Below are 12,871 nucleotides of genomic sequence, written 5' to 3'. Positions count from 1 at the left end.
AAACGCGGACCAGTCAGAGCGCGGCTACAGCGGACGGATTTCAAAGGAAAGAGTTATTTTCAATTCCCACAGGAATTACCTCTTTCAAGAAAGCACAACACTTTTCGGACACCCTGTATATAAACGCGCATAAAAAGAGTTCGATTTCTGTATATTTTGTTTTTTTTGTTATTTCAGTTGAAAAACCAAGGAACCTATTTAGAATTCCGTAAGTAAATAAAATTTGCAAACTGTTGTTCGTACCACCCTATATATACAATATCCACCTCGCAAGCAAACTGGACTACGTGACGACGACGACGTGACTCGTACAGTAACAATCATGGCTGGTAAGTCTAAAGATCTGCGTTTGTTTCTTCCGAATTATTTTTCGAAAAGATAGTAAATACAAGTGAAAATCATGTACCGTGATCGTAAAATATTTCTTTGATTTAATTTCTTCTCGCAGAGAAACGTAACGTGTTGTTTTATCATTTCTATTAGAATATTCGCCTAACATTATACTCGAAGTGTCCTCGATTCAAGAGACACCGGATAAAAGATCGTTCTAAATTATATATTTTTACAATGTCTCTTTTTTCATGACAACACGGAAAATCATTTGATTTGTTATCCGTCCGTTATACATATACTGTCGGAACCATTAATTTTGCATATATAAAAGCGCTATGTTGACATCAATCTTATAATACAATTATGACACCTGTTACATTTGACAAGTGCATTGTACAATTTTATTTTTCACGTGTTTCGATTTGATTTGTATTCCAAATGTCGAAAGTCTAAACGCAGTAATATATTAATTACTATGAGGATAAGTGTTTCGTTCTTCCGTAGATTTTTTTCGTCCATACGATTAAGTAACTTCAATTTTAATGAAATTATTAATCTGACGGAAATCTTTCCGTTTTATCGTACATATTTATAAGAACGCATCACATTTAGTTTATTTACTATTGTATATATTGCGTCGTAAATTTCAATTCTCCCGATCGTGCGTTATAACGTGTTGAATACAAAATATAAAAATAAATGTTTCTATGTAATTAGGCTTTTAATATTTTCTCTACTTTTAGAAGAGAACCCATACAACCATTTGCTTAAGTCTGTTACAATCGAATCCAAAGATTACAAGTACTATGACATCAACAGTTTTGGAAAGAAATATGGTATGTGCATGGATATCGTTGGATGAATTATTCAATATTGCAAAAAGTCTAATCAATTTATACAAATCAATCATCTGTATGTAGATAGGTTACCTTTCTCCGTCAGAGTACTGCTGGAAAGCGCGATACGGAATTGCGACAATTTTCAAGTGAAAACCGAGGATGTTGAAAAGATCTTAGATTGGGAAGCGAACCAGGCTTTAGAAGATGGAGTGGAAATAGCGTTCAAACCAGCCAGGGTGATACTCCAGGTATGCGTAGAATTAAAATGAATCGTATAGGCTAGATTATTCAAACTTATTAAATTCTGTAATGCATGTTAACTAGGACTTTACAGGGGTACCTGCAGTGGTAGATTTTGCAGCTATGCGAGATGCTGTTAAAAGATTAGGTGCTGATCCAGATAAGATAAATCCGATCTGCCCATCAGATCTTGTCATTGATCATTCGATACAAGTTGATTACATCAGAAGGTATTATATACTCGTTATAATACTTTCGCTAATAGAAGTGAAGCATGGAAACACTTATCGAATCACCCGAGAAGATACCAAAGTTTCTTTTATTTCGACACAATGTAAATCTATTATGTAATAGAGCTTAAATTCCAGATGCTTGTGTCTGAAATTATAATGAGCGAAACGATAGTGTTTCGACACATTTAAAATACTGATAGTGCTTTATAGTAAACAAGGAAGATAACAAGTTTGATAATGTGGTATCGTTCTCTCTCTTTCATTTTTTAGTAATGATGCTTTGAAAAAAAACGAGGAACTCGAATTTGAAAGAAACAAGGAACGATTTATATTTTTAAAATGGGGAGCCAAAGCGTTGAAAAACATGTTGATCGTGCCACCAGGAAGTGGAATAGTACATCAAGTCAATCTAGAATATTTAGCCAGAGTTGTATTCAACACGGACAATTTGCTTTATCCCGACAGCGTAGTTGGAACAGACTCTCACACAACTATGATCAATGGTCTCGGCGTACTTGGTTGGGGTGTAGGAGGAATCGAAGCCGAAGCTGTTATGTTAGGGCAAGCAATATCTATGTTAGTACCGAAAGTCGTAGGATATAGATTAGAGGGAGTTCTGAATCAATATGCTACTTCGACCGATCTTGTTCTTACAATTACAAAGGTAAAAAGCACAGCGAAGCAAACTATCAGGTTATAATACTATGCGTTACTATCACTGTACAACAGAGATTGTACAATCTGTACGATAATATTTCTTTCCGTTTGTAGAATCTACGTCAAATCGGAGTGGTTGGAAAGTTTGTAGAATTTTTCGGTCCTGGCGTGTCTCAATTAAGTATTGCGGATAGAGCTACGATATCAAATATGTGCCCTGAATACGGTGCCACGGTTGGATTCTTTCCCGTTGATCAGCAAAGTTTAGTATATCTGAGACAAACAGGTAAAGATCCGGTGAATCCGTTTATGAAGCACATTTCTGTAATTATACAATCGCTATAAACTTCTTATTTTCTTTTCGTAGGAAGAGCCGAGGAGCATATCAAGAGAATTGAGAGATACCTGTCTACTGTACGAATGTTGAGAAACTTCGACGATGAAAGTCAAGATCCGATCTTCTCAGAAGTGGTCACTCTGGATCTAGCAACCGTGGTCTCCAGTGTTAGTGGACCGAAGAGGCCTCACGATCGCGTCTCCGTTACAGATATGAAGACAGATTTTAGAAATTGCTTGACTAACAAGGTAAGAAACAATTAGCCTTTACAACATTCAATGTAAAAACCTTCGATGCTACATCGTTAACAATGGTACATAGTCGTTCGGTGTATACGATGGTGCAAGGGCAGCTGAAGATAAGTCAGTATTCGTATGGGACAAACATAACCCAGTGACGATCAGTTATTACCGTCAAACGGGATCACGTTTATCCCATGCTGTACTTTGCAATCATGCCAATAGCAGTGTCCTGAGCGTGTCACGAGGTGTTTTCCAAGTTAGTCGGGGTTGATGACGAAAGAATCCCAGGTAACTACTGCTGTGATATGAGTGTTCGATAATGACACATCGCAGCAAAAGTTCCTCCGGATTCTCCCATCTCGAAGCGGTTGTTGGCGTGCATGCGTTCAAAAGCGTGATATCGTTGTGTCTCATCGTTGCAACAATAATCAAAGCAAACGTTACCTTCCCGACGAAGTTGTCGCGCGCATGAGGATATGTCGCGTTCATTTTGCCTTGCTGATCTAGCTTTATGGTCTTTCGATTCACCATACAGTTAGATCACCAAAGAAAAATAAACAGGACGATTAAAGAGATCGTCGAAGGTCCACAGTCCACGATGATCGGTCTTACTATCAGGGACGAGTATTTCGATCTAGTCACGACACCGGTCTAGCGTTTCACTAGATGAATACTTCGCCCGCGATAATAAGATTATGGTTGTTGAAGGCTGCAGGAGTAGACTGTGTATCGGTGCTGATGATACAGGGCAGACATTGGATGAATCCTACCCGGTGAGGCTGCTACTCCGACCTCACCAGGCGAGATTTCATCCAACAGCAGCCTTTGTCGGGATACCACCGATGCTGTTGTCTTCTTCATCATAGAGATGTCTCTTCGCCGAACTGTACTGTAACAATACCTACTAACAATAGAAAATTCACGGCTGATTGATATTATACTCCAAACGAACTTTATTAAACGAACGAGCATCGTTACTACCGGCCGCACTGTTAACTGCACACTGATGACCTCCGCGCTCGTCGAGCCATATTTATACGTGTCCTGACAACCCCCACCCCTCGCCTAACTGTTGGAGCCCACCCTCGCCAACCTGATGAATGCCCCACGATGTTTCTATATTTCGTACATTTCAGGTAGAAAAGGACCTTTTCGTTAGTGAAACGAAGTTTCTTCACTTAATACCTACTCTATAAACAGGTTGAAACGACAGTGTTAAACTTCGGTGTACAGAACGCGTTCTAATGTTTAATATTATTGTTGGCTAAACATTTGGATAGATACGTTCTTGTTAGTTTTACTAAATAATGTAAATTAATCAGTTCCTCTCTGTAAGCATTTTTCCATTGAAATTCCACTATGCAAGGTCCAGTTCTAGAATATTAGGTTGTACTATTATTCATTGATTTTGTAATTCGTTCAAGATTTGATTATTTACAGTATCTCAACGTTTAATCCCCGAAGAATATAGTAAAACAGAAAATTTGTAGAATCGACGACTAAAATTCTGCACGAGCCACGTGTCTATAAAATCTATTAAAATAATGTACAATGGACACAGCAATTTGTAAAAATATAAGGATTATTATAGTTAACGCAGAAGAACAGCTCGGCGTTGAATCAAATTGGAAGCAGAGTGAATGTGGTGCAGCAACAATGAGCGGGACGATTTTTAAAACAAGGGACCGATCGATTTCTATTGAAAGATGTTCAACATCGGAATCGCGTTACTATGCTATCACAGCAAGAACATTTGCTGAAAACTCGTACTTCATACGAACGAAGATTTTCACGTTTCTGTGGCATGAGGATAGACGCTAATCTTGTTTTTTTTATTACCGATGAATACAGCAAATACCTTTCGGAAAACCAGCGTATAAAAATAAAATGTATTAATTCCGCTTGTATTTTCTTTTACAATTTTCATACAGTCTATGAAGTATTCGTATAGAAGATATTCAAATTTGTATAATTAATAGTTGCAATTATAAATTTGGTTCGATGAAATTAACGATTCATTTGTTCAATTAAAACTAAAACGATTGGAATGAAGAAAGGAAATATTTTGTGTGGGACGTCTCGTCAGTGGGAGGGCAAGTTATTGATCACATGGATCACGGAAATGATATAGTTTTATATACGTACCAACGATCGATCAATCCTGAATTTCGCGAAGAAAGCGAGCGACTGACTTCGATCAAGCCACGAACGTCGTCTGACCTCGCTTGAAATTGCTGATACGACAGCCGTTCGTTTTGCAAACCTCCACAGATTTTGTTGCAAACTCGTTTTACGGACAGAGCTGTTACTCCTATTTCGTATTCCAACGATCGGTATTGCTATCGCGTTACCATATCATTTCTGAACATTTTCCGTTTATGAATTTTCTGCGATCGTTTTATGTAAACTGTAAATTTATGAACTTCCATCTACGAAACATTTATATATCCTAGAAGAATCGCTAATTCTTGTCTCCGACGGTATATTTTCAAGGCCAAGTGTCCTCTACTTGTAGCCGGTTTCTTTGAAATCGAAAGAATAGGGAAATAACAGTGCTTGATGTTTATAGGAATGGTGCAGTAAACCCTCGGTGCGAGGAGAAGCTCGGCCGACGGTCTTAACTGTTCAAAACAATGCTCACCGTCCAAGGGACCGACCCTAGAAATTTTAGGTACCGACTTTGATCGGCTTAACTTCCCCAAAGTAATTACAATGACAGCAACGGCTTCCCAACGAGCTCCTCGCTGACTGCACAGAATTTTCACACAATTTTTGGAAGTCCAGCGGATTCTCTGTTATCCCACGATTTTGTGACATTTATGCGAATTTATATTCTCTACATTAGAAAATATAAGTGAACAATTTCTCAGTTTTATCCGCACCGTAAAAACCTACATATAGATATAGCATGCATTAACGCGTCGCGAAGACCTCGGTGGTTTTGTGGCTCGTGCGCTGTATGTTGAAATCAGTTTGAAACTGCTTGTTTCATGCACAATAGTGCTTGCTCGGCGAATCACTTATTGGACAATGAGTTGTAGAGGTAAAATGGTCGTTGACACTTTCAGGTCAACACACCTTTTATCGCGCAAGAATTTAGATGAATCACGCGCGAGAAAGAATCCTCCTAGCTTCGAAAGCAACGTATAAAATATTGTTTATTCTTCTTTGTATATTATAAGGTCTTACGTTCTATCTTTATCTCGTACACAGTCGTAAACTAAGGGAATATATATTTCCATTTCCAGGTAGGATTCAAGGGATACGGCTTAAGCCCGGAAAAGGTGGAATCCGTAGGTATGTTCGAGTTCGAGGGGAAGGATTACAAATTGAGGCACGGCTCTGTGGTAATTGCTGCAATCACTAGCTGCACCAATACTAGCAACCCCAGCGTTATGCTCGGAGCAGGTAAAAAAACCGTAGAATCTCATTTCTCGAAAGTTCAGGGGGAATTAATTATTACTTTTTCAATTTTAGGTCTTTTAGCGAAAAGAGCTGTCGAAGCTGGCCTGAGTGTCGCGCCATATATAAAAACGTCGTTGTCCCCTGGCTCGGGGGTGGTCACTTATTACCTGGAAGAGAGCGGGGTGATACCTTCCCTGAAGGCTTTGGGATTCGATATTGTCGGCTATGGGTGCATGACTTGTATCGGAAACAGTGGTCCTCTCCCCGAGGCGATTGTCGAGACCATCGAGAAAGTAAGAACTGTGAAAATACAGGGGACTAGTCTCGTAACGAGACGACTTCAGTAGAAATATGAAATACAGTGAACCACGAAACTATTTGAACGCACTTTAACACGGTATAACTTTTTTATAATTGTACCAAACGAGACCTGATGTTTCGTAAGCAATTAGAAGCATTGGTTTACTAAATGATCTGCAAAAAAGATTTTCCAAAAATTACAATTGACAAGGTTGCATGCAAAAATAAAAAAAGCATTTTTTAAAAATATTCTATTTGGGCCCTTAACGAAAATTTAAAATATATCTTTTGTAGATCTATGTTAGTTATACACATGCTGAACATTTCATCAAAATAGATTGACATACCCAAGAGCTACAAGTGGTTAGATGTTTCTGTTTAAAATTCAAAGATTCTTACATCTTAAATCATCGAAAAAAAACATAAAATCACGTAAACAGAGTTTATATTATAGACCAAATGACGATACACCTAAACTCAGTTTACATTTTTGTCAGTATTCATATATGTATAGTTTTGATTCCGTATTTCATTTCGAAATTTCAGCAGTTAATCATTAATCAATTATCCGATTGCCGATTACAATTGAAAGGAATGTAATCGTTAACCGCAATCAACGACTAAACTAGGAGATTAATTGTCAATTGCGATTAACGATTGAAGTAGAAATTTAGTCGTCAATCGTTGATTAAATTTTTGTCCAGCTCTGGAATGGAATTGTTCTAGATCGGAAGAAATGTTTAATTTTCGAGTTAAAATAGCTCCGAGTGCAAAGTCGATTGAAGTCGTCGCGTTACGAGACTCACCCTGTATATCCTGGCTTGCTTTGTCAGTTTCAATCTGAAATGAACTTTTTATGGTATTAGAACGAGCTCGTCTGCTGCGGTGTACTTTCCGGCAACCGTAATTTCGAGGGTAGGATTCATCCTAACACAAGGGCAAATTACTTAGCGTCACCGCTCTTGGTAATTGCCTACGCCATCGCTGGCACGGTGGATATAGATTTCGAAAAGGACCCATTAGGTAAACGATCGTGTTAAGGGAAATTTATGTGTCGTTATTAGGTTTGGAATGACATGGAAAACTTTCAGGTCGCCGACCGGATGGTAGTCCGGTATATCTTCAAGATATTTGGCCTACCAGATCAGATATTCAAACAGTCGAACAGAAACACGTGATCCCGGCAATGTTTAAAGAAGTTTATAGAAAGATAGAACAGGGCAGCTCGAGCTGGGCGAATTTGATAGCGCCAGAAGGCAAATTGTATCCGTGGGATGCACAATCCACGTATATCAAGAGCCCGCCATATTTCGAGAACTTGCAAAAGGTGATTGAATGAAATATTAGGTTGTCCTAAAAGTTTCTTTCACTACGTGCACATTCCATATTGTCAGATACAACATCAGCATACACAAACAACACAATCTTCTGTTCGTTAATGTTTTATTATTCCTTAAGCTTCCCCTTTCTTAACCATGCCATTGATTTTCTTAAAGCAACTCTGAATTAGCACTGAGCACATTAATCGAGATTGAAACGAACTTTTTGGTATAACCCAATATTTGTCTTACGTTTTATATTCGTGGGCTAAATTAAACAATGCATTTTCTTCAGGAATTACCAGCAATAACACCTTTGAAGGGAGCAAGCGTTCTTCTGAATCTCAGCGATTCTGTTACGACGGATCACATCAGTCCAGCTGGCAGCATTGCTCGTAACTCTCCGGCGGCGCGATACCTCGCGAATCGCGGGTACGTTTTATTTCTAAATTACTAGACAGCGGATTTGATGCGTTTATCAGAAAAAAATGAGTAGGTGTGATTTCAAACAGAAAAATTCATTAGAAGAATTTAAAAGAGTACTCCAGTATAATTTTCAACCTATCAACTTTAACTCGAAAATTAAAACATTTCTTCCACGCGAACTAGAATAATTCCATTCTGTATTAATTTTTTTCTTTGTATGAATATAAAAAGATTGATATCATATCTCGTACAATACTTTAAATGTTTAGAGTTAAACGTATTAACAAGGAAAATAAATTTCCATTTCACTCGAGTTTGTTGCAATTAAAAAAAATAAAGCTCCGCTGTCTGATGATTACTTACTAAACATTGTCGCAGGCATTTATGTATTAAATTTTATTTTTGGCTTATTATTAGGCTGACACCGAAGGAATTCAATTCTTACGGATCGCGTAGAGGCAACGACGCTGTAATGGCTCGAGGCACGTTCGCCAACATCCGTCTGGTGAATAAATTTGTCGGTAAACCTGGACCACGTACAATTTACATTCCTACTAAGGAAGAGGTGTGTGATAAATTACAGACGAATAGAATTCTCTCTATCGGAATTACACATTTATTTATACAATGATTAACCGGCTTGCAGATGGACGTTTTCGACGCCGCTGAAAAATACGCGAAAGATCAAACGCCTTTAATCATTCTTGTCGGAAAAGAATACGGATCTGGATCTTCTAGGGATTGGGCTGCGAAAGGACCGTTTCTTCTTGGGATTAAAGCAGTTATAGCTGAATCTTACGAGAGAATACATAGGTAAGCACTCTCTAAGCATTTGTTAGCGTTACGTACATATAGCAAATCTGCAAATTTTTCGAAACGTCCTTCGTGATTTTTGCCAGAGCTTGCAGTAATAAAAGTGCAATAATCATTAAGCTACGGAATTTTCGTGAAGGTGATTGAAAAGGTTTTACTGTCATACCTGTAACTTTCCAGGTCTAATTTAGTAGGTATGGGTATTATTCCGCTGCAATACCTACCTGGGCAAACTGCAGAGTCTTTAGGGCTGACCGGGTTCGAGGCATACGATATCCCTATCCCTGAAAATTGTCAGCCTGGCCAGACGATTACCGTGACAACGAACGATGGGAAGAAGTTTGATGTAATCGTACGATTCGACACCGAGGTCGATTTAACGTATTTCAAAAACGGCGGTATTCTAAACTACATGATCCGGAAAATGCTCTGACGGGTATAGCGAACATATAAACGAAATCTGAATTATTCTAACGCAAAATGTTACTTAACGAAATACTTAACTTTGGGTTTGGACTGGCAGCATAAGATGTCTGAGTGTATCCATATCCTTTATACATATAGTATATATATATATATAATTTATATATAGTGAAAGAGAGAGAGAGAGAGAGAGAAATGAATTAGAACGAATACGATACTGCAGTTTAATTACGAGACATTAGCGGATAAAGGAACAACAATAATGAATTATGCTCGATAAATATATATTCATTTTTTAATATTACAAATTCTATTAGAGGAAATAGTTTTATACTTTGATATATCTTATACAAGAAGGTTCAACGTCGTGCTTTAGCAGTTCGATTCGTTTACAAATTTACACAGTAAATAAATAATGTTCATCTCTTTCGATCAAGTCGAATCTTTCTTTTTTCTTTTTTTTTACATATATTTTTTAGCCGTCTTTGAAGTGAGTCGTGGGAAAAATGAATATTTGTTGAACACAATAAAATATTTATAAATTGTTTCATTGTGACTCGCTTTCTAGCTTTCGAACTAAACCCTCCAGACACTTTACATTATGAAAACTCTCAGTTTTACCCAAATCCTGGTTTTGTTCTGTACAATTTTTGTCGAGATTTCTCGAATGCGTAATCGATCGTCTAATTTCGTTTGTGCTCACCTGGTTTGTCTTTATTTAGTGATATCTGAGGATATTTTTGTAATTAGTTTCTTTGTACGAATAACCTGAGAATGTAAGTTCTACTAACTGCTGATCCGTGGCTCCGTACAAATGAGTACTGTCGAAGGCCAAACAATAAACAGGGCTTGACATTCTACTAAGATTCATGAAATAAAGCTGTAAAGAAAATACAAGTATCGTTATCCGGTGAAATAGGCATCGATAAATGCTATTCAACGTTGCATACGGATACAAACTTGTAAATAGTTTTTCTGTCTTTGATCCCATAGAACAGATTTGCAGTTAAATTGAGTTCCAGTAATCATTGTATTGTAATAATCTGACGATATACAATACACAATTGCGTCAGTTGGGTCTGCCCACGAATATACGCATGTTCCAGTTCTAAAGGAAACGATAAACTAAAGTTTAATGTAACGTTATATTCGTGAATACGAAAATTTCTTGTCGAGCTGTAAAATTGGCTTACGTTACCTCAGATCCCATTTTCGAATGTAAGTGTCGTATCCACAAGTGAGCAAAATTTGTGGACTGTCCCAAACCATGTCTAACACTCCCGCGCCTCTTCTCCAATTATGTTTTAACATATCACTTTCGCTGTAACTAAAATCTTTCTATTACACTATTGAATCTGAAAGTATACATATATCCATGTTTATGCATTATTTATTCGAATGCATTTCTGTTTTATGAAAAAGCGTAACGCACCATTCGAGATCGAAAATATGAAGAGAAGTTTTCACGCTATTTCCAGCTGAACCTACAGCAACCTTTTTGCCAGTCGGATCTGCAGAAAGGGACCAAACTCTGTCCGCAATATTCAATGTTGCCAGAGGTACGTTTCGGATTCTCTCTCCTACAGGTCTCCAAATCTAGATAACAATTTATAGCTTGACATGGTATCGCAACACTGATAATTGGAGCTCGCTAGCTAGGTTTATAATCAGACTGTGGATCTTTATGCATTTATTATGGCTTCTAATAATTTTCGAAATATGCCGGAATATAAAATTCCACAGAATTTAGTACGATTTTCAGTGATTCCAGGACTACAAAGACTACTATCCCTGAAAATAATTCATGCACATAATGCAAATTCATGTTAGGAAGTACTAAAACATTAACGTAAAGATTATTGCATTGTTTGTATTTATTTAGCACCATTAAAAGAACACGTTCCGAAAGAAACTTTTGGGACAACCTAATACATGATTCCGCTTTCTTAAAATTTGCCTAGAAAAATTGAAGATTCCATAAACACCCACAGTCCGCTTATAATATTGTTAGAGGTGTGCAGAGTCGAACGGGTTCTTGAACCTTTTCTGGTTCTCGCACACTCAAATTACCTTCACTATTCCATCTCCAGAACCAGATACAATCGCATCACAGGTCTCATCCACTGCATTCACATCGCAACTATGAGCTCTAGGAATACTACAATAAAAGTCTATACATTCATCACTCCTTGACTTTCTCCAAAATTGTATACTACCATCCCTGAAAAATGTTCCAAGTTTTAATAGACTAGAATGATGAGTTATCCTTTTCAGCTATGATATTCCCAATAACTGTACCTGTGACCAGTGATGATACATTCCTCCCTAACAATAAATTTGCATATATCGCTCCTAATATTATTGCTAACTAAAATACGACTATTCTCTGGAAAACGGTGATGCGTGCGTCTGAAACCGCAGAAGTGATTTCCTCCGCTCCACCATAGAACGTTATCGGTCAGCTGAATCCATGGCATAAGCTTCGTTTTTTGCTCTAGGAGGACTTTCTTCTCGAACCTACCGTATTGCCAGTTGTTCGAAACGTGCCATTTTGTACGCAAACATAATAATGGATTGCACCTACGATTCATCGAATAATACTTCTAATAGAAATGTTGGGAAAATAATTCCTTTGGGATACTGCTTACACCCGAATTATTGATTGCACATATACAGGGATTGATCGAGAATCTTTTATAACTTCCTAGGTTTCTAATACATTTATTAATCATTATAGGCAGTGTCATGTAAACGAATGCACACCACGATGTGCAAGGCGCATAAACGTAAAGAAACGAAGAGGAATCGTGAAAGACAAATAAGAGTTTAATGAAAATTTCAGTATATGTATACATATATTTAGTTGTTGAAGGAGAAGAAACAAGGTGAACTATAACCTAACAGACCTTTTGCGAAACTTTTCCGAAGTTTGATTCGTTGCAACCGGCTGTTTGCTTTTCTTGATCCAAAGCGTTTCGCTTTGTACGATATCGTAGAATCGTTTGCATACTTCACTGAGTCGTACCAAATCGAATGCATGACAGTAATTGAAAATTAAGATCAGAACGTCAGTCGGCAAAGTGTCCAAACACCACGCATCTGTCATTTTCACGGAGAGCCAATCACGTGACGACCGCGTGACGATCACGTGACGAACGAGGAAGTTTACTTTTGTAAAAATTATGCAACAAAGCCATCTCGTGCGTTATCAGTCTTCGAAATTTATAGCGGCGATGTCACAATAGCGAGATTTTAATTTTCGATTGTTATACGTTTCATGCTGTCTTTTTGTTTACCTTCGTAA

General features: G+C 37.7%; 2 protein-coding genes across 6 annotated transcripts; one reads left to right on the top strand and one right to left on the bottom strand.

Moving 5' to 3' along the window:
• Nucleotides 1-277: 277 nt before the first annotated feature.
• Nucleotides 278-10,118, top strand: LOC143219091 (cytoplasmic aconitate hydratase). 2 transcript variants are annotated; one of them, XM_076444893.1, is made up of 15 exons: nucleotides 278-329; nucleotides 1,077-1,169; nucleotides 1,254-1,420; nucleotides 1,497-1,642; nucleotides 1,916-2,309; nucleotides 2,417-2,588; nucleotides 2,670-2,887; nucleotides 6,130-6,289; nucleotides 6,359-6,579; nucleotides 7,453-7,609; nucleotides 7,678-7,913; nucleotides 8,201-8,337; nucleotides 8,749-8,896; nucleotides 8,978-9,144; nucleotides 9,325-10,118. In XM_076444893.1, the coding sequence occupies exons 1-15, from the start codon at nucleotides 323-325 to the stop codon at nucleotides 9,575-9,577; spliced, it is 2,676 nt and encodes an 891-aa protein (XP_076301008.1). In that variant the 5' UTR covers nucleotides 278-322; the 3' UTR covers nucleotides 9,578-10,118. The 2 variants fall into 2 exon arrangements, with proteins under 2 accessions (XP_076301008.1, XP_076301009.1); XM_076444894.1 differs by lacking the exons at nucleotides 278-329; nucleotides 1,077-1,169 and having other exon boundaries at nucleotides 1,277-1,420; nucleotides 1,507-1,642.
• On the bottom strand, nucleotides 9,778-12,808 carry LOC143219097 (F-box/WD repeat-containing protein 4). 4 transcript variants are annotated; one of them, XM_076444931.1, is made up of 8 exons: nucleotides 12,474-12,808; nucleotides 11,866-12,147; nucleotides 11,638-11,788; nucleotides 11,000-11,163; nucleotides 10,766-10,894; nucleotides 10,528-10,675; nucleotides 10,359-10,447; nucleotides 9,778-10,295 (listed from the first exon to the last, which is right to left on the bottom strand). In XM_076444931.1, the coding sequence occupies exons 1-8, from the start codon at nucleotides 12,671-12,673 to the stop codon at nucleotides 10,286-10,288; spliced, it is 1,173 nt and encodes a 390-aa protein (XP_076301046.1). In that variant the 5' UTR covers nucleotides 12,674-12,808; the 3' UTR covers nucleotides 9,778-10,285. The 4 variants fall into 4 exon arrangements, 3 of the variants coding, with proteins under 3 accessions (XP_076301046.1, XP_076301045.1, XP_076301047.1); XM_076444930.1 differs by having other exon boundaries at nucleotides 9,778-10,447; XR_013011240.1 differs by lacking the exon at nucleotides 9,778-10,295 and having other exon boundaries at nucleotides 10,528-10,692.
• Between the last annotated feature and the right edge of the window lie 63 nt (nucleotides 12,809-12,871).

Source organism: Lasioglossum baleicum, unplaced genomic scaffold (genome assembly GCF_051020765.1).
Source record: "Lasioglossum baleicum unplaced genomic scaffold, iyLasBale1 scaffold0021, whole genome shotgun sequence".
NCBI lineage: Eukaryota > Metazoa > Arthropoda > Insecta > Hymenoptera > Halictidae > Lasioglossum > Lasioglossum baleicum.
This window is presented reverse-complemented; position numbering and strand designations above follow the sequence as displayed.